Here is a 21,721-nt window from a genome sequence, read left to right as displayed (position 1 = left end):
CGACCCGGGGCTAAAGAGACACGGCTGGGCGAGATTCTGGGATCCCTGACCTCAGATCCATCCATCACCTCCAGGATTGGGGGCCCGGGTCTGCCTCAGCACCCCGATGACACGGAACGAAGTACATCACGGACAAAATGACTTCCTCCTCCTCCTCCTGTCGTCAGCGGCAACGACTCTCCATCGTTTCATTGGACCGTCCATCCTCTAGATTCAGGACGGTACTTGGAATCAGTGATTAGATTTGATCAAACTCAACTGAAGGTTTACACCAGATAATCCGCCCCTCTCCTCTGTGATTCCCGCCCCCCCCCAGGCAGAACGTATTCCCGTCGTATCCGTGCCCTGGCACATGAATGGGCCATCTGGGATTTGCACTTTGTTCAATATCAGTATTACTTTAAGCCATAAATCTTATGCAACATCTTTCCATGTGTCAGCCCCCCCCCCGTCCCGGTCGCCGTTAGTTACACAAGCCTTGTGTAGGGGAAACAGTTGGCACGGCAACTAATCCAATCCAACACAAACCCATCTGAAAGAGAAAACACACAACAACAACAACAACGACAGAAATCAAGGGATGTCTGTTTCAATTACGAGGACATTTGGATCATTACATCATAATCCAGCAGCGAACATGAGACCATCGGATGATGGCGGCGGCGGCGGCGGCGGCGGCGGCGGCGGTGGAGGCGGTGGCTGCAGGCCTGAGCGGAGGAACGGCGTGGGTTCACAAAGACGGATTGTGGAGCGACGATAAATGTTAATGAGTGATTTAACAGACAATAAAACACAGATGCTCATCTCTGCAGATTGACGCCAGCGGAGGGGCGGGGCCTCAACCGCTAATTTAAATATTAGTCATTATTATCATTCAACCGCATGAACAGGGATGTGATGCTGACTGGAGGTTTTAGAGTTTGTTCCGTTTGGTTGGACTCAATGAGGATCGGCTTCAGTCGAGTGTTTACGGCTGAATCAGATGATTGATCCACAACAATCAGAATTTACTGCATTTGTGTACAGAGAAGAGAAATAAGATCATAAAATAAGTCAAATAAGAGACAGAAATGGAGAAAGAGTTCATGAAAGGAATCAAATGAAGGGAATAAAATGATGACATGAAGGCAACAGGTTGGAATCGTGTGAAAGAGTCAATCTGATTTAAACCGACGTATTTACTTTTAGTACTAATAAAATGAAATAAAATAATAAGATAAAATAAAATAATACATTAAAAAAATAAATAAAATAAGATAAAATAAACAATAAAATAAAATAGAGTAATAAAATAAAATAGAAAATAAGATTAAATATATAGATAATAAAATAATAAAATAAGATAAAATAATAAAACAGCAACAGGTCAGGAGAAGAATATGGTGATGATGATGAGGATGATGAGGATGATGATGATGAGGATGATGAGGATGATGATGATGATGAGGATGAGGATGATGAAAGTGGACTCTGATTATTTTGTGTTCCTAAATTTTCATCCTTGAAGGAATTTTTTAACAAATCATGACTCATCATTTTGGCTCGAGCTTCATGTTGTTGTTGTTGTTGTTGTTGTTGTTGTTTTGTCACAACAACAAACAATTTGATCCAAACATAAACATCTAATGTGTTGATATTATTGGGGGGGGGGTAATTATTATTCCCTACAGGTGATGACGTCAGAGCACCTTTTAGCCGGGTCCGGTTCCGGATCAGATCCACTGGACTCGTCTTAATGGGGGGGGGGGTGGGGGTGATGGGGATGGGGGGGGGACGTCATGCGCCGCGTCCCCATTGATTAAACCTTCATTCATCCATCAGGTCCCCCCCCCGCCCCCTCCCCTCACTGACGTGTGAAAGTGATGACAAGGAAAAGGGAGGGCTAAGTGGGGGGGGGGGTATCATGATCCACATTATGTAAATAAGGCGCAGGGGGGGCATGTGCCAGTTAAACCGCAGTGCCGTGCGGAGGGGGGACGCCGGGGCCGTCGGTAGGTGGCGGTACGCCCAGAACTGGTCCAGCGGCTCTCCGGCGCTCCGGCTCAGTTTGCAGCCACTCGCTCTGGAGGCAGGCGAGCCCGAACAGTGTGAAGGACACCAGAAAACACCCACCGCGGCGGGGGGGGGCCCACTCGGCTCACGGCGGGTTCTCTCCGGGTTGTTTTTTTTTTTTTTTTTTTTTTTTTTTACGCGCAGCCCTCCGAGCCCGGACACGGGAACGCGTCCGCCGCGCACGGAGACGCGGAGCGACCGAGAGCAGCATGGAAGACAAACCGAACTCGTTCTCCGGCAGCAAGGAGGAGAAGGCGGACGGGAATAATGTGTTCCAGAGGCAAGACTCCATCCAGAAGAATAACACGGGGGGCCAGAACACGAAGGACCACGGCAACTCCGTGGGCTTCAAGGGGGAGCGCGAAGAGGCCATGGTCGGGTTTGACGATCTGGAGGGGGCGGCCAGGCAGCACGGGTTCATGCAGAGGCAGTTTGGGGCCATGATGCAGCCCGGAGTCAATAAGTTCTCCTTGCGGATGTTCGGGAGTCAGAAAGCCGTGGAGAAGGAGCAGGAGCGCGTCCAGACGGCCGGATACTGGATCATTCATCCATATAGCGATTTTAGGTAAGCTCTCACCCGGATGGGTGGGTGGGAAGGGGTGGGAAGAGGGGGCACTTTCACACCTAACGCCGTGTGTCCTGAGGCGCACACGTTAATCTGCCTTTAAAAAAAAAAAAAAAAAGCCCGCACCGGCTTCATTGCGGCATTTCCCCGTTCCAACGCGGGGAAGAGACGCGTTCAGGCTCCGGGAGGAGTGTCGGTGAGATGTCCTTGGGAAAAGGAGGGTGAATGTCATGATTTTTGAAAACACGCACACACAAGAGCGCGCAATTTATTTATTTTTTTATTCCCCACCTTCCACCTCGTGGATCCACGCTAACGGTCCTCATTGCGACAGATTCCCTCCCCACGCAGGGGGGCGACGGTACCCGGGCACGGCGTGACAATATCGTTGCGCCATCGCGGTTGTAAACATTTCATTGGAGGGGGTGTTATGATGACATGACGGGCAGCGTGAGTCAAAAAAAAACCCCCAAAACGCACAGAATGCGGTAAAAACCGCGCAGAGCGGCGTGGATGAGACGCGGCGGGAGCTGCGTGACGGCGCGGTGCCGTCTTTTCTGCTGACATGTGAAGGAATGCGTTGCTTTTGGACGTCATCCTCACGCTTACCCCCCCCCCCCAGCCTCCCCCTGCACGCGTCCGTCTCACCTGAACACCTGCCCGACTCTTAACGCGTCTTTACGCGTCGGTGATCCGCGTGGAGGGGAAGCAGCTGCTGCTGATTTATTCCGCGTTCACACATCACCGCTCAGCCAATCAGGCGTCTCATCCGGCACCGGTGTCTGCACCGGTGTCTGCACCGGTGTCTGCCCCCCCCGGCCCGGTTTCCGTTGCAGCTCCGGTTGACGTGCCCGGGACGCGTCGGAGCTGTCCGCGGTGCTGACATCGAGCAGACCCGAGTCTGCAGCTTAACGGGAACCTGAATGGATGATGGATGGATGGATGATGGATGGATGGATGGGGGGTGGGGGGGTCCTGCACCTGCACCTCCACCCGGAACGCGTGACCGCCTCTCTTTGGGTCGTGCGCGCACAGAAACAACCACGACCCCATCTTGAGTTCGCTCGTTTGCGCACCGGGGATATCCTGCACCCCCACCCCCCTTCCTCCCGCGAAAAGACGCAACCCCCCCCCCCATATGCCCACGCAGATGTGCAGTGATGGTGGGGCGGGAAGGATTAACGGCGCCACACAACAGTCAATAAGCTTAACAGTCTCTGAAAACAATTATGTAAGGAGATTGCCCACCCCTACCCCCACCACCACCCCCACCACCACCACCACCCCCACCACCACCACAGAAGGGCAGAAGGGCAAGTCCAGGACAACTGAGTGTGAGCAGAACTTCCTGTAAATCACACAACAGCCCCAACTACAGGTCCGACCACACCTTCCCCTACTCGCCATCATGAGATATTAAAGCTGAGTCTAACTGACACTAACTGCCGTCGGTTGTGTCGGTTGTGTCGGTTGACACCACTTCACATCACGTTGTGTTTGAAACACGAGCCTCATATTCTGTGAACGCTTAGAGATGAACGGGAGGTTAGTCACATCCATTATTCATTGGGAGGTGTTTTCTACCTGTCCTACCTGGATTAGGTGGGCGTGGCTTAAGCAGAAAACGTGACCTCATGTTGTGTGGAAGACAAGCAGCCCTGATTTTCTGGGTTGGGGTTAACATGACGGGTCGGCGTGGAGTTCCCTCCCTCCCTCCTGCCCGCCTGGCAGGAGACGCCCGGCGTTGATCATGACTGATCGCTCATGATGGGGAGGAAGCCGACCAGAACGTTCCATCTGCTGCGGCGGCGGCGGCGGCGGTGGGGGGGGGGTCTGATTTGAGGCCAGCGAAGGCCGGCAGCCATCGCTGATTGATCGGCGCCGCGTGGATTATCCGTTTCAGGGGCGGTCCAGCTCTTGTTTCAGGGAGTGGAATATGGTTCTTCCGGGCAGGAAGTGGGCGCTGAGAGGTCGTGGACTTCATGAGAGGCTTTTTATTCCACTTTTTATTCCACTTTTTATTCCACTTTTTATTCCACTCATTTAGGCGTAAAACAGCCAAGAGTTGAATGCGGCCGATGGAGAGACACTGGTGTGGGTCGGTGGGAGTTGGGATCCACGTTTCCTGTTAGTCTCTCATCACTTTTTAACTTCTAATCAATACTTTTGATAAAGTTCTTTAAAGTTTTCTACTTCCTGGTTCTCAGCGATCCAGGTCATGGTTCTCCAAAGCTGTTCAAATCAATCCACTGGACTTCAAGGAAGTTTCTGGAAGATGTTTCTACTCTCATCCAAGAGGCTTCTGATGGACTGGAGCTCAGGAACTCTTGGATGAGAGGTGAAACGTCTACAAGAAACTTTCTGGATCGATTTTAAACAACTTTGGACTACTTCCTGGTCTACGTCAGGCCTCCCGTATCAATCCCACTGGTGTAAAAATACCCGCGTCATCAACCACATGGTTGAAGCCAAGGTAATTATCGGAAACAAGATCCGTGGGTATTTTTAAAGCCGAGGCCTTGACTTCGTTCATTCAAGCCGATCCATTAACCAGTCAGCCAGACGGGCATCCTGCCAGCCGGCTGTCCGTTTCCAGCCCCGAGAGCGGCGGCCGTAGGTCCGACGTCACCCGACAGTTTCCGACACCAAATAGGATCTCGGGAAGTTGCCGGGTCTTTATCGAAGGTTCTGACAATCCATCGGCCGCTGGTAGCGTCTTCCCACAAGTCCTTCAGTCTGGCTCCACATGTTGTCCTGACTAGGAGGTGATGTGGTTCGAAGACAATCTCATCTACCTCCAGAACCTGGACCTGGAGCTCATTGGTTCCCTTTCGTGGGAACCAAGTATTCCTAGTCCTCAGAGGATGAACTCTGGTGACTTCCTCTGAAACACCTTAAGGTCTGAGAGCGATCAGGAAGTGAAAACTGATCCGAGTCCTGATGCAATGGTCTCAAAGCGGCGGTTTTTCCGTCGGCCGGACCTGGGGAGCGTTAATAGGGTATGATTAGCATGCTTGCGCTTGCTGTGAAGCTCTGCAGAGGTCCGGTCCAGCAGAGCCCCTCCAGACTCTTTAATGTGTATTATTATAGTACTTTCTGCACTCATTCTTAACCCAACAGACTTAATTGTGGATTTTCAGGAAAGCTTGACGCTCAGAGCGAAACATGCATGTTTTAACTCTTCCTTTCTGCTCCACCTCTTCTAGGTTCTACTGGGACTTGATAATGCTCATCATGATGATGGGAAATCTAATCATCATTCCTGTGGGAATAACCTTCTTCTCAGAGCAGACCACCACCACCTGGCTGGTCTTCAATGTGGCCTCGGACACCATCTTCCTGGTGGACCTGGTCATGAACTTCAGAACGGGGATCGTCAACGAGGAGAGCTCCGAGATCATCCTGGACCCTAAGGTCATCAAGATGAACTACCTGAAGAGCTGGTTCGTGGTGGACTTCCTCTCCTCCATTCCAGTGGATTATATCTTTTTAATCGTGGAGAAAGGCTTTGACTCAGAGGTTTATAAAACGGCCCGCGCCTTGAGAATCGTCCGCTTCACCAAGATCCTCAGTCTTCTGCGTCTGTTGAGACTGTCCCGACTCATCAGATATATCCACCAGTGGGAGGAGGTGGGTATACGTTTGTGAGTTTGTTAGAGAACAGAAAGAAAACACCAGACGGGCGATATGGGCGCGCACAACGGTCGCCCGTCTGGGCGTTTAGTTCCGCAGATACAGACTAACACCCGCCGCCAATAGTCTTGTAAATTTATTGACGTTAAATCATATCTTTCCTTTGTGACGCATGACCCATCCCACTGAGGGCGGGGCTAATCCGTGCGTCTCAGAGTAGAAAGTGTATGAAAGTGTTCCCAGAACCCCCCCCCACTAATAAACCCCAGGAACACCGAAAGGAACATCCATTAGAGTCTGAATGAACTCCTGTCTTGATATACTGCTGGTGTTTGAGGCGCCTCCGGTGGGTTGTGTGTTCACACCTTCAAGGTTGAACAGCGAACGATGCGTCATTACCCTCCATTGATTCCTCGCCTCCTTCACTCAGACTATTTAACAAACCCCCCCCCCCCATAATGTTCCCATTCCGCACCGACTGATAGAAAGACTTCCCTCCTCCATGAACCGTCCCAGCAGACGTTCGATATTCAGACCAAAGCTGGGATGTAACGTTAGATTTGGAATGCGGTCTTGATCGTGCCCCCCCCCCCTGCAGTTAGTCGTGTGGTGTGTTGCACCAGTCGAAGCTAACTGTGTTCCCGGCGTTCTGCAGAGGGCGTTGCTCAGTGACGCGTCAGTGAGAGATTTACTGCACATACATACACGTCACCCCGAGAGGTCACCAACATTCAGATACAAGCTAAACACCATCCATGTCCACCCAGAGCGTTCACGCAAAAACCATGGTGCCCCCCCCAGGGATCACTGAACATTAATGGAGCAGGAAAAAAATACCGCAGGTAGTCCTCAACATACGAACACGACTGGTTCCTAGGGGTTGTTCATAAGTTGAATTGTTCGTAAGTCGTTATTTATTACATTTCAATCTCTAATCTCCATCTGAGGTCATTTAAATGTCATTACTACTCTAAATACTAAAGTAATGTCATTATTACTCTACTAAAGTTCTCTGGGTGTTCTTAAGTTGAGGACTAACTGTATGAGCTAAACCGGATCGTTCACGCTAAAACCACGCGGCGTTCACATCCAGACCTCCCTACGGATCACTGAACATTTATGGAACAGGAAAAGATAATAATTGTGTTCAAGCGCCAATGAAGCAGCAAACTTTTATGTTTATGCTTCCATTTGATTCTTACATTGCATAATGTGACATTTGGAAGTCATCCTCAGTCCTTCATCAGCGGGGCTATTGAAGCAGAAAGTCAGGCCCGAGCTCCATATGTGCTGCGTCGTAATCTCAACATGCACACTGTGTAGGACGCTGATTATATGCTTCAAACGGCGCTGGACGTGATGTTTCTGCTTCCGTTTGGAGAGCAGTCTGCAGTGGGAGGAGGAGATGGTACGGTCCGGGTTGGGAGCACAAATAGACGGCGCCGCCAGGGTAATGAAAATCTGCAGTGAGCGTGCAGGAAGGCAGGCGATGCAGCAAAGGATGTGTCATAACGCTGCGACGCAACGGTTCATCAGTCGCTGCTCTTTGTCTCCACTCGTCTTAAATCGTGGTCCATCCTGCCCGGCCCTCACCCCTTCATCTGTCGTGTCCTCCCTGCCCCCATCTTCACTTTGTCACCATCCCATCCCTCCATCTGTGAAGTAAAGAGGCTCGTGATGTCAGCAGTGCAGGCCGGATGGTTCGCAACTCGTTTTGTTTTTTTGTTTTTTTTTCTGCATCACGCTCAGGATGTCTGTCGGAGATCTTCTGCTTCCCCCCCCCAAAAAAACTTCGTTGTGTTCGTTTTCGAATCCCCTGTGAGTCGTTATTTGCGGCTTTCTGACCCCGTCTGGAAGCACCGATCTGTGTTTGTTAGCGCTTTCATTCATCCGCTTGCTAACACATAATTATTTCAATGCAGAGAGCTGTGGGAAACGGCAGCGTACAGCGTGAAGGTCGTGCAGGGCGGTAAATACACTGTGCAAACCGCCGTTTAAACACAGCCCCGCCTGACTGGAGGCCGGCTGGTTTACACACCACAGTCTGTGCTAACAGCCTTTTAGCGCGCTAAAGATTCGAGCTAAATATAGCTTAATTGAAGCCCAACTGAACCCGAGCAAACAAACTTGAGTCTGGACCAGAACCGGTCCATGGGTCAGTCGGTACCGGCCCGTTTGTCAGTCGGTTTTTCTCTTCAGGTGAACAGTTGAATTTCTAATGACGGTAATATTTAAAAAGAAAAGCCTTTTAATAACTCAGTATTTCCCAGAAAGCATAGCAATCTGTTTTTCTGAGGCTCCTACATCTCACGGTGACCTACCGGGGAATTAAATTTAATAGCTGAGTATTTAATAATTCAATAAAATAATGAGATCAGTTATCAGGGGCATTTTGCCCTTTCATCTTTAATTTCAGAAGCACCTTTAAATCCTTCAGGTCTGTTTTACCCACTGCTTGAATTCATTTCTGACCTGCTTTTATATTATTTCACATCCTGTCATTGAACCACTGACCTACACGGTAGGTCCTACACTAACAGTAGGACCTCCCGACATCTCTGCGCTCTGCAGGACTAGATTTAGAGACCAGGCATCGTCGCGGAATTTGGTTTGGTTTACTTGATATAAGAAGGAAAGGGGGTAGAGAATCCCCTCAGCTCCTAAAAGGCCCACCAGGACCACCAGGGGCACCAGTACCTCAGGACCACTAATACCTCAGGACCACCAGGACCACCAGATTCCTCAGGACCACTGAGATCACCAATACCTCAGGACCACCAGAACCCTCAGGATCACCAGGACTTTGCATCCATCACGTGGTAAAGAACGAGATCCGGTCTCACTGATGTCGTATCCATCCGCCGACACGTGGTGGTGTCCTGAACCGAGGCTCGTCTCTCAAGGATCTGCTTCCTGTGTGTGTTTATTGACGTTCTTGCGATGGACACACCGGTACGACATCATCAGCTCTACCTCTCTGGGGCGGCTGTGATGAACATTCTCAGCACGGGGCGACGCCTCCCCTGAATGTTAATGAGGATCGTCTCTCATGCGATCAGACCTTTCTGCACATGAACCGAACTGATGTGTGGGTCCACTCGGCAGCAGAACGATGGCGCCGTCACGCCGAAGCCTCCCAGCGAACATCGGCGTGACGTCCCAGTGTTCTGTTAACTCACCACTAATGACACGCAGAAAGCAGACGGACCGATGGCGAGCGTTTAGGGGGTGTCGGCCAGAGCCGCAGCAGGTGATGGGTTCATTTAAAGGCTCTCAGCTCTGCAGACGGTAAATTGATCTCAAAGGGGGTGGGGGGCAGGGGGTAAACTGACTGACCCAGGTGTCTAGTTCACTGTGTGGGAGCAGCAGAGGAGGCTAACGACGTTACACAGGTTATAGAAGTAGTCCACATGAAATACCCAGAATTCTGAGTGACAATAGACGCTTCTTTAACTCCTTAGAAACGGATCGTTGGGAGTGTTTGTCTGGACCTTTTGTTGTATTTTAAGATTTTTATGATTGAATTAAAATAGATGATTTCTATTTGTTCTACACACGACTTCATTTGAACGGAACTGAACATCAAACTAATTTCCTGCTTAAACGACGACTTGATTTCTGGCTGGTAATTAATCGACTGTTAGTTTCAGCACTAGTTGAGAATGAATATATTTCCTCCCACTGATTAATATGATTATCTAACGGGCAAACAGGATCGTTAGATGAGTGAAGGAGATCGTGACGCTCAGCTCTGACGCCGACGCCGCTAATTTGCCACTTCAGCAACAGATAGTGTGTCGTCACCGGAGATTAGTCGGCTTTGGTTTGTGGAGTCCTGTGGACTTGATTCACTTGTCTGTGACTCGGCATTGCCGAGTCGCGGACACACACACACACAAACACACACACACACACACACACACACACACATTAAGCTCCAGGATTGTTTTTTTTTTTTTGTGCTGTATGTCGATGATGTTTTTCTTAAACAGGAAGTTTGTGCATCGTTTAAAAGCGTAGACGGGAAGCCAACGTTCTTGTTTCCGTGTTGGGGGAGAGTATCAGGAATGACTGCAGGATATCAGTGTGTGAAGCAGAGCCGTCATCCGATGACTGCATGCAACTGTTTCCTGTTATGTCATGTGATTTGATCTGATGTGGCGTGTGAGGCTGGGGGAATGTGTCACGTCTGTGTGTGTGTGTGTGTGTGTGTGTGACGGAATATTTCTCCACCCCGGCGCCTGGAGGTGTGATGTGGCAGCTCAGTCGCACAACCGATCTCTTCATTCCTGAAAATCGCAAAGATGAGTTCACCACAGAACGATTTTCGTTTTTTGAACGCGGATCAGGATGCGGTTTGTCGTGCGGTCCGTCGTTGGGGGTTTCGGGTTCGGAGACCGACCCGGGACGGGATTCGGTATCGGGAGCAGGTGTTGGCCGACCCAGATTCGGTACCTGCTGCTCCACAAGCTGTCAGAGATGCACAGCTGCTGGTTTTCAACTCCTGCAGCGAGAATCTGTCAGGTTGTGATGTACAGCAGAGGTGCCCAACCCCCGGGGCGTGGACCGGTACCGGTCCCCAACCGGACGCTGCTAATAAAGTTGGTACACATTGAATTCACGTTTATTATTAAATTTAGAAACGTATCATTTTATTTTGATGTATTTATCCGCCACGTCTTAAAGGCCGGCCCATGGAGGGAAAAGTTGAGTATGTACGGCACTAATTTGTGTGGCGTTGTGATACGTATTATAAGGTGTAATATTTTTATATTAGGCTTAAATGTTCTTCTTACCTGAAGTCCCTCACAGGTAATTTGATTAGAACCTTGTAGGTCTTAAATGCACTCAGTGTCATTACAGAAACGACATGAGAGGATTTTGTTTCCTGCTTTCATTAGACGTTTTTTGTTCGGGCGCATCGATAAGATCTAAAATCCTGCCGCCAGTGATCCTGTAAGGCCAAAGATTTTAATTATTCACCAGCCGAGCGACTTTGTTTGTCGGCTCCTGTTCCAAAGCCTCCATCAGCGTCGCTCCGCTCCTGCGCTTTTACTCTCGCACCGACTTTTTTCCAGGCGACTCGACCGTCACGTGAAACTTTTTGACGCTAACGTGGGATGATGTGTATGCTAATGAGGTGTCGCGTCTAATGTTCCGCCCGAGACTTTCACTTCCGTCTGCCGTGTTTTTTCTTATCCACCCCATCGTCCCGCGACCTCAAATTATGTTTTAAACAATAGGCTCCGCCCTCATCTTCAGGTCACATGACCCTGCTTTCCTCAGCAGACTCAGGCCTGCTTTACGGCTCATCTCCCCGTTGATGAATGTGGTTTCTTTGCGAGACGTACGGACAGATTGAAGCAGTAATTGTCCACTTTTCCGCTCGCCGGCGTTGTTACTGATGGTGTTAACGCCGTTAAACCGCAGACGACGGCGTGTTTAACTACACACACACACACACACACACACACACACACACAGACATCCCTGATGAGGCATTAACGAAACAAAAAAGAACACAACACAAATAAATGAAGCTACAGCTTGATTTAATATACAAACGCTGTGTGGCTCCGACCGGCTAATATCCATAATTGAACACATTAAATTTGTCACTGAAGTGTGTGTAGCAGCAAATTTTCTGTCCAGCGACTAAGCGCCTGGCTGTGGAAGAGTGATTTCACTGTTTCTCATCTGCGCTGTTGCATCTTTCATCAGCGCCGTCGTGATGTCGGTGCACGTTTTGAAACCTTCTGGTCGAGATGTTTCCATGCAAATCGCGTCGTGCTGCTGAATATTCCGGTTTCCACAACGCAACTCTTTGCAGATGCCTCAAATTCCGATTGTATTCGGTGAAATGGTGCGTGGACGGATGTGTTTGGCTCTTATCTGGGGTTTTTTTCCGGTGCCGTAAACAGAATTTGGGAATCCCTCCGTTTTTATTAGCGGTAGCATGACCGGGCTGCACCATCTCCATTTCCTCCAGCTCCACTTCCTGTCTTCTGTCCTCGCCACTGTCTCTAATCCGTCCATCAAAGGCGTCGTCCTCTCTTCTGGATGAAACCGCCGATTGTGAAAGCGCCGCCGGGTCACATGACTCTGTCTCTGTAGGCCCATGTGCTCCATACAGCGTGAGCGCTGATGGATGACATTTGAGATGCTGTTCTCTCCTCCACCGGGAGTCGATCTGCGTCACTCGTTCTCTCTCCATCCTTTGATATCTGCAGACGTGACGTTTGAGACACGGAGGAACAGAAAGAGAACCGTTACGCGTTCATACCGGCGTGTTATCTGGCGGTTGTGGGTTCTAATCCCGGGTCAATTCAACAAAATCAACACCCGCTGCTTATTTCTAGCCTCAATTTTTTTTATTTCGATGTTCAGCGATGACATTTTTCGTGATTTGTGTTCACCCTCAGCAGAGACGGCCAACAGCTCTGCCCCCCATGGGATACCCCCCCCACACACACACCCAACACCAGCTTCCTCCAGCGGGGTGTGTGCAGTACAGTAAGCAGACGAATGACAGATATAGTCTAGGGAGGAGGGTTAGAGTGATAAGTGTGGAGATTAAGCTAATCTGGGTTATTTCTGTCTGGAGGTGGTTGCTGTGTTTGGGGGGGTGGGGGCTGGTGGGGGGGGGGTTGCTTTGGTGATCCCTGGTAGCTGAGCTGAGGAAAGCTCCTGTGATCCGTCCACCACAGGTTCTAGAACCATCATGGCGGACGTCTTGTCACGTAGCCTCCTGCAGGATAATCAATTAGCATCCTCCACATCCAGTGTAAGACTAGCTTTGATCTATGGTCAAAGCTAGTGCATAGCTTTGACCTAAGGTCGAAACTACGCACTTGTCAGGTACGACCTTCAGGGAACCCTGAACGACCCTTCGCGGGATGTGGCGGTCTCTGACTGCCTTGTTGATTAGAATGTTTCCTCCAGATATCTGATTTACGGGTGAATGTTGGACTTGGAATCATGGACGCCATCAGGTTGGGTCCTCTGTGTCGCGGTGGCGGCGGCGGCCTGTGCTCTGTGCTAACTCTGGCGGTAACGGCCCGTCTTGCTGATGTTTACATGAGCACAGCAGGTCACCCTGTGCAATCCAGTCAAATCCCTGCTGCTCTCACATGGGCGCTAATCTTCCCCGACTGCCTACTTAACGCAGCCACAACTCGCTGGTTCTCTCCGCCAAAAACACGTCAGCAGGACAGCCTCCAAAAAGCGAGAGGAGAACACAAACCTGGGGTTCGATTCTCCACGTCTGTGTTGGGTCGTCAGGTAAACGTGTCATCAGATTGATTACAGTGACTGTCATCAGTATGTAGGACAACAGGAAGTGAAGTCAAGGTGTGATGTGATTACTCTCCCCTCCATCCCCAAAGCCTGCTGTGTGCTAGCAGCTAGCAGCTAGCTGGCTAACATGGGGGATTAAGACATTTCCCTTTTAAAGGGTTTAAAAAGTTACGGATTAACTTCTTTTAATCACCATCAGCTAAAATCATTGTCTTACTGAAGATAACCAGCTGGTTTAGCTAACATGGAGTTTCTAACTCAGACCGCCCCCTGCTGGTCTGGAGGGTATCTGTTTCTCGTTTGCGTCCTGCTCCAGTTCTAATGAAGGGATCATGGGAGAACCAGGTCGTCTCTGAACCGTTGAAACTGCTGAGCTAATGATGCTAACACCAGTAGCTGTTTCATCAAGCTGCTTTCCTACAGAATTAAAGAAAGCGCGTCTGTTGAAGCCGGTAACGTGATAAATTTAGTCGTTTTTGAAATGTAATCGGCCAATAAAGTGATTCCTGTCCAGTAACATAATAAAAGACCTGAACCATTCATTCCATTCATTCATTCATTCATTCATTATCAACTGCTTCATCCGCTGTGGCGGGTCGGGGGTGGAGCCTATCCCAGCTGACTGAGGGCGTGAGGCGGGGGAAACTCCGGGTGCGACGCCAGTGCATCGCGGAGCCCTGAACTAATAACGTAATAACTTTTGGCTACTCATTTAATAATTAATTACCAATCCTAACCCCTAGGGAGGATTAGTAATAATTAGTAATACCCAAAAAGTCCCTAACCCCTAACCATAACCCTAACTTTAACCCCTAACCCCTAAGTATTACGTTATTGTCCATTTACTACGTCGTTGGCCTATTACATTTAAAAAACGGCTAAATTTATTACGTTATCGACTGTTATTACAGGATTTTCTTTTTCACTCGTCAAACAGTTACTCTAAGTGTTTGTGCTCTCCTCACATGATAATGACCTGTCACTGTTGTTCACATCACGTTTCTGCCGCCTCCTAGTGGTTGGAAACCTATTTTACATTTTAATAAACCAAACCGAGCAGTGATCAGTATTTTTATTACCTCCCAACACAAAGGAGACTCCTAATGCAGCCGTAGTGGTTGCTTATGTCTGGTGGACACCGGGGGCTTTACTCCATGAGGAATCCTGTCGTTTCCAGCTCAGCTGCTGACTCGGCTGCATCAGCATCAGTTCTGCCTCTTTCCTTCCTCCCTCCATCGCAGACTGACTGACAGAGGACACTGATTTAATTCCTGGAATGATGTCCGACCATCACCCTGACACAGACTTGCATAACCAGACGACTGGAGGGAGAACGGGTCGTGTGGGAGGAGGGTTTTTCTTTTCATTTTTTGCTTAATGGCGTTGGTTTTTGGACCAAACGTCCCGCAGGCGTCATATTGATTTGTTTTCTGGCCGGTTGTCTAATTGCGCTGATGAGTTATGCAGTGTCCACTTTAGGTACAGCTTGTTTCTGGAGATGTGCACACGTTTCCTCCGACCTGAGCTGCTGTCGTTGTTTCTGCTTCTCGGTTTACAGGTACAAATCGATAGAACATCCTCCTCCTCCTCCTCCATAAATACATTTGCTTGCTCCCCTGATGCACTCAGCCTCTCTCCACATTGAATTTTTTTTAGTCCTTGAAAGAAATCACAGTATGTGCATACATCATCTGCATACATTAATCCCCACAGAGCCTCAGAATGGAGTCCAAATAAGAACGCTTCTGCAGGCGTAGAGAGGAGAGGAGGTGCGGGGTTCTCATGTCGTATTTCTTCTTCCTATTTACTGTCGCATTAAGTCATTAACAACACAGTAGCTCGACACAATCCAACGGTGGCCCCCCCATGGTGGTGGGGGCCCCCAGAAGACAGCTCAGAATGGCTGAAGCGCAGATTAAGGCAGAACAGTAGTGTTGAGGTTATCACGCTCACACGACCAAAATAGACGCGGGGCGGCGGGTGAGACAGCGGGCGAGCTGACAGGACGGCGCCGTGATGGAGGGAGAGCGCTGACGGACACGGAGAGGACGGGAAAGAGATGGAGGGCCGGGAGGAAAGGAGGCAGGATGACACTAATCCAACGCTACACCGTCCACACCGGGGGGGGGGTTAGGGTCCTGAAACTAATTAAAAAAAATAAAAGTAAGTAAATATCTTCACTACCGTTCAGGTAGAAAGGTGAAACAAAAAGCACTCAGGCAGCAAAGGGGATGGATGATGACCTTCAACTTGAGAAAACTAGGGTCAAGGTCAAATTTCGACTTTTGTACTCATGGTAGATGTCTGATAGGCAGTCACGTGATACCGTGCGCGCATTCTATTGGCTGACGACATCAGGAAGGTTTTTTTGTGTGTTTTTTTTCATAAAACCCACTAAAGATGAAAAGAAAAGGAAGAAGAAGAAGGAGAATGTGTAAAAGATAATAATTAATGCATGTGAAAAAAAAATTGTGAACAAGTTGTTTTCGGGGAAAACACAATCTCTCCCTGAACTCAAGTAAAGCGTTGAGTCATGAAAGAATCGGACCCGACGTGAGAAGAAATAAAGATTCTAATTCTAATTCTTCTTCGATGGGTGCATGTGAGGCAGCGGCGCACACAGCCAGGAGATAATGACCTCCCCCCCCCCTGTAAGGTGTTCCCCCGGTCCATGAATACATCACCTCTTGTTTTCTGCCTGTGTAAAGACACCATTGATCACCACCTGCCTTTTAATGAAGTCTGTGGCTGCAGATCGCTGCTGGGCCTCGTGACTAAACGTTTTTTTGCAGAGTCTAAAGAAGCTGAACGTCTCAGACTGATTCTCCTCTCAGAATGTAGATGCTGAAATAAGGCCAAGTCTATTTACGTTTATTTATCTCTGAGCTATGCATATATGAGCATCATTACATATGGGACATTACAGACATGTGACCAGTCATTACTTCCAGCAAGATGCTTTTCCTTTAGGGAAGAGAATGAAACCGGAAATCTGCTATTTCTATTTAAAAAAAAAAAAAAAATATTCACAGCTTTTATTTGCTAGTAAACAGCATTGAAGCTTCGATTCCCGTGACATAATAATATGATTCTTCAAATCCAAGTTCAACTGTAATTTTGTGATTAAGCACAACCCACACAGATCCAAAAAAGGAGATTTACCAGACCATGTTAAGCAGGAGAATTCCAGATTTTCCTGGAAGCAGTTTTGTCATCTGTCAATGGAATAACCAGTGGTGGATTTAATGCCCTCAAATTAGTCCCTCGCAAATCCTCGCTAACCTCAAACAGAGGTCACTCGTGTCGAATTTGAAGATGCGTAAAGAACACTTTGTAATTACGTGTTGGCGGCCCAGAGCTGCATGTTGAGTAATTCTCCCGTGTGTGCGACACACACCGAAACACACACACACACACACGCACACACACACACCCGACGGCTTTCATCTGCTAGAAATAAATGGGCACCTGTGAGGCGTGAGCGCTGATGTTCTCCATCAGGGGGCGCCGGTTTGAGTTGATGGAAGTGGTTTTCTGGATGTAACGCAGCCGCTCCCAGGTGGACGCGCTAATCCTGCTCCCGTTGTTCTGCAGCCAAACGTGGACGAGTGTCATGCTGGTTGGACTCGACCCTGAACCGTTATCACATCGCATCTTGGCTCTTTGTCTCTCCCGTGTTAGAGGATTACGTTGACCTTTGCCCCCTTGGGTCAAAATTAAGCTTAATGCACTTAATTCTAATCCTGTTTCGCCGATGACGACTCGCTTTACCTCTCAAATGGAGCCGAGGGGGACGGAAATGATGGGACAAATGTTAATATTATAATAATAATTTTATAATAATAGTAATGTTAATAATAATAATAATAATATAATAATAATTAATAGTATAATAATAATATTAATAATATAATGTTAATAATATAATAATAATGTTATAATAATATATTATATTATAATATAATTATATAATTATAATATAATAATATAATATATTAATAATTTTAATAGTATAATAAGGTTAATAATATAATCATAATGTTATAATAATAAAAATGTTAATATTCTTATAATATCCTTAAGGGATAAATAAAGTTATACTCTATTCCCACTTAATTAAACTACAGTACTCTTGTGTTTGTAATGTGAAGGTTTTTACGTGACGACGCACAATCAGCCACAATCAGACTAATTCATCGCACTCAGAATGTTGGATTATTACAGTAATCCAGGCCAGACTAGAGGGATGAGCTGGAGGCAGACGTCACGGCTTCAGAGGCAGATCAATATATTAATGAGGCATCAGAGCGTCGAGACGTCATCCACCCTGCGGCGCCAAGCAGTCGTCACGTAAAGAAATCATACGTGACGTAACGCGGGTTCAGATGAACTGATTCCAATGTGAAGAAATGCTTTTTACGTCCCGCTGCAGATGGAAAGATGAAGGAAAAAGCACACGACTCAGGCAGCAAAGGGGAGGAGAACGAGATGATGACCTTGACCTGGAGAAAACTAACAAATTTCAACTTTTGTACTCATTGCAGATTTCTGGACGGCAGTCAGTCATGTGATTCCGTACGCGCATTCTATTGGCTGACGGCGGTGCTCTTTTACACCTCTTTAGGTCCACAGAGGCACAAAAATGTGTAGGTCAGGGTAAAATGCTGAATTCAGGGGTGTCGCGGGATGTTGCAGTCTCTGACTGCCGTGTTTGTGTTGTAGAGGTCATCCTGTGACCTGACCGCCGATCTGCCCCCGCAGCCTCTGTGACTGGGACTAGAATGCTATGGTATGGTTAGCCACCGCCGCTAGCCAACCTTCCTGAAAATGCAACCCAAACAAACCCCAACGTTGCATTAATGAGCAGCATCTTCCCTTTCTGGCCCCTTCATGACTCATCCTGACCCAGAGGTTGCAAAGTGGAACGCTCCCCGGGTGAGGCGGCGCCACCCGATCGCTTCCACACGGCGAGAGACCCTTCTGTGGAGCTTTTTGTCGATTACCTGTGAGGTTAAAGAGGAAGAAGCAGACGAGCAGAGACTTTTCCTATTCCTGCCCGCCTCGACTTATTTGCAATTCAAACAGGGGTCAAAGTGTGACTTCCTGTTTCCATCCCAGTTAGAATACCGATACCAGTCACCTTTATCTTTTCCCTCCTATTTTACCAGCCTAGACACACAGAGAGGGAGATCTGCTAAATTAAGAATAAAGACGTACGCAGCAGAGGAGCTACTGAGTGCATTGAGACAGCCGTCCTGTTAGCTCGTGGCTAATTTTAGCCTGTCAGGGCAGTGCATTGTATCTCCCTGTGGATGAACCGTAGAGGATCTGAGCATCAGCCTCTTGTTCTCTCCTTCATGCAGGGGGGGGGGGGGGGTTACAGCAGAGCCAAGTGGATTCAAAGGGTTTCATGTTCCTTCACTCATTTGTTTTATCCTCATTTTTATTTTGCATATCCACAGGATGATGCCAGAATACATATCAGTCTTCTTCTGTGGTGATTGCACTGCAGTAAAGTAAAGTAAGAAGCCTTGGCAAATCCGTCAAAGGTATTTTTTTTATATCTAGGTTGTGATTATGAGCTGTGCAAGCCAAATAAATAAATAAAATGAAATAATGTTAGAATCTCCCTCTCAATTTTAATTTCATTTGCATTTTAAATTTAATTCAATTTTTAATTTATCACAGAAATTCCGACGTGCTAAAATTTAATAGAACTTACCTCAGATATCAATAAATGGTTTATTGTAGAGTGATCAGAGTTGGAAAAGGCAAAGACGCCATCACTTTCTAAAAGCCGAGTTCCTCTGTTCTTCTGTGACGTTCTGCCAAATTTATAAATGTACTTGGTTAAATTCTCTACATTAAAAGAGCGAATAGCAGGAATTTATTTTACTGTTGAAAAAGAAAAAGATAAGAGAATGAAGAGAAAGAGGATAAGAAATAAAAGTAGATTCTAACATGATGTAAACAGTTTTATATCATTTTCAACTTCCAAACTGAATGATTTATTTCAGGTGTAGAGAAACTGAACATCAACAGCAAAAGCAAACTGTTTCTCATGTTTTCTCTCCTCCGGAGCTCCGTTCAGATTGTTCCCTATAATACGTAGAATAGCCCATTTAGAGAGAATGGAAAGCCATCGCCTCTATAATAGAGAATAATTACCTGAAATCACTTCAGCTAATTGGCTAACTGGACAGGTTTATTATGCAAATCCTACCAATCAGCAATCACCATTTTATGTTCCATATTTAACTTTATTTTAGAGGGAGAAATGGAGCTTTGGTGTGAAGTTGATTATGGACTAACTAACCTGGAGACGTGTGATGGGCTCCTCATGCTAATGAGGAGCTGGGTTAGCGTGAGTGAAATGAAAACCGCCCGGCGACGCAGACGTGTTCTCTCACCCTGCAGATGACTTTCTATTTTCAAGCTTCCTGCTCTGCTTTAGTAGCCACACCTGCAGGAACACTTTCCCCAGGCTCACACACACACACACACACACACACACACACACACACACACACACACACACACACACACACACACACACACACACACACACTGATGATTATTCCAGAGGTCTGCCTTCCCGTCATCATTCAGTTTTTCTACGTTGTCTTTTGTTTCTGCCAGCGGTCAGTTTTATTTGGAAAGCGACCGCGTTGAATTATGTATCTTAACATCTGTGTGAGACACACACACACACACACACACACACACACACACACACACACACACATGCAGCAACCAAACTGTCCAGTGTTTGTTTTTTTGTTTTTTTTGACAATGTTCTTAATATTCAGGAACAAATCTGTTCATATGTGTGAAATACCGATGCATGTAATGCTTCCCACACTAACCGATCTACAGCAATGTGTGTGTGTGTGTGTGTGTGTGTGTGTGTGTGTGTGTGTGTTGACTGCTTCAAACACAATCTGTGAGTCTATTTACAGCTAAAATCAAAGTGTGCATCCATACTGCAAAGGTCTAACTGAGGTCTTTCTCCATCTTTGGTTCTCTTTGGCAGATTTTTCATATGACCTATGACCTCGCCAGTGCAGTGGTAAGAATATTTAATTTGATAGGGATGATGCTTCTTCTGTGTCACTGGGATGGCTGTCTCCAGTACCTGGTGCCTCTCCTCCAAGACTTCCCCCCCGACTGCTGGGTGTCCCTAAACGGTATGGTTGTAAGTATGACGCATTCTTCTCCTTTCTTTGTTATTTTGACGTTGGGGGTAAATCGAACCGTATTTGTGTCTGTCATCACGTTGAATGTTGAATACGAGCGTTGCTACGGCGATCGGTTTTAGGAGTTAATGGTGGAATATTCAGACGAGTGTGTTCTTTTTATTGTTCGAGTGGCGTCACTGAAAATGGAAAAAATGCTTTCTTAATTTCCCTTCGGGGATCAAATTAGTATATAAAATTAAAAATGTTTTTTAAAAATATGCTGTATAATTATAAGGATTTTAGATGAATAATTTTAGCAGGTTAGAGATTCTTAAAATCCTGTGACTCTATTGAGGCCCTGGTTTTAATACCTCTAGAGCTACATATGGTTTCCCATCCTGTTAAAGTTGTTTTACTTTAATTTTCATGCAGGACTTTTTACTTTTGATGGAGTATTTCTCTCTTTATTACTTGCTGTAGTCGAGTAAAGTATCCAAACGCTGCTGTTTTTGTGTTCTCACAAAGTAAAAGTCTCTTTTTTTACGTGGAAGGTTTAAATTTTTAATCGGAGCTGCTTTTAGAATACAGGCGGGGCATCTGAGGAACAGCAGGAAGACTGATGAAAGCAACGCTAAATGAGAGGTTACAGAACATTGTGCCTTAAGTTATGGAAGCTGGTTGAAAAGAGGCTACTGCTGTCATGATTCAGCCCTTATAACCCCATCAGGGTGCTGACTGGTCACATTCTCAATCTCCGCTTTCATTTTTAATGCTTCAAAAGAAAAAAAACATTACATGACAAGAATGAGTAATAATAGTTTTGTCTCAGGTGATATCAGCCAGCTGCCACACAGTATGAGGGTTCGACGCTTTGTTTCTGTCTAAATATGCAGCAAGTTCATATTTAATATTTTTAATTTAATGTAATTTAATTTAATCTAATTTAATTTAACTTAATTTAATGTAATTTAATTTAATTTAATTTAATTTAATTTAA

General features: G+C 47.0%; 1 protein-coding gene across 1 annotated transcript in view; it reads left to right on the top strand.

The window, feature by feature from the left end:
- The first annotated feature begins 1,931 nt into the window (after positions 1-1,931).
- Positions 1,932-21,721, top strand: part of LOC137608878 (potassium/sodium hyperpolarization-activated cyclic nucleotide-gated channel 1) — a 45,662-nt gene continuing 25,872 nt past the window's right edge. Inside the window, exons 1-3 of the mRNA XM_068335496.1 lie at positions 1,932-2,617; positions 5,824-6,247; positions 20,580-20,741. Of these exons, the coding sequence (XP_068191597.1) occupies positions 2,262-2,617; positions 5,824-6,247; positions 20,580-20,741 (942 nt within the window). The 5' untranslated portion in view covers positions 1,932-2,261. The remainder of the gene's footprint in view (positions 2,618-5,823; positions 6,248-20,579; positions 20,742-21,721) is intronic.

The sequence above is a fragment of the Antennarius striatus genome, chromosome 15 (genome assembly GCF_040054535.1).
Source record: "Antennarius striatus isolate MH-2024 chromosome 15, ASM4005453v1, whole genome shotgun sequence".
Lineage (NCBI taxonomy): Eukaryota > Metazoa > Chordata > Actinopteri > Lophiiformes > Antennariidae > Antennarius > Antennarius striatus.
The sequence above is the reverse complement of the archived record's forward strand: the minus strand, read 5'-3'. Positions and strand labels throughout refer to the sequence as shown.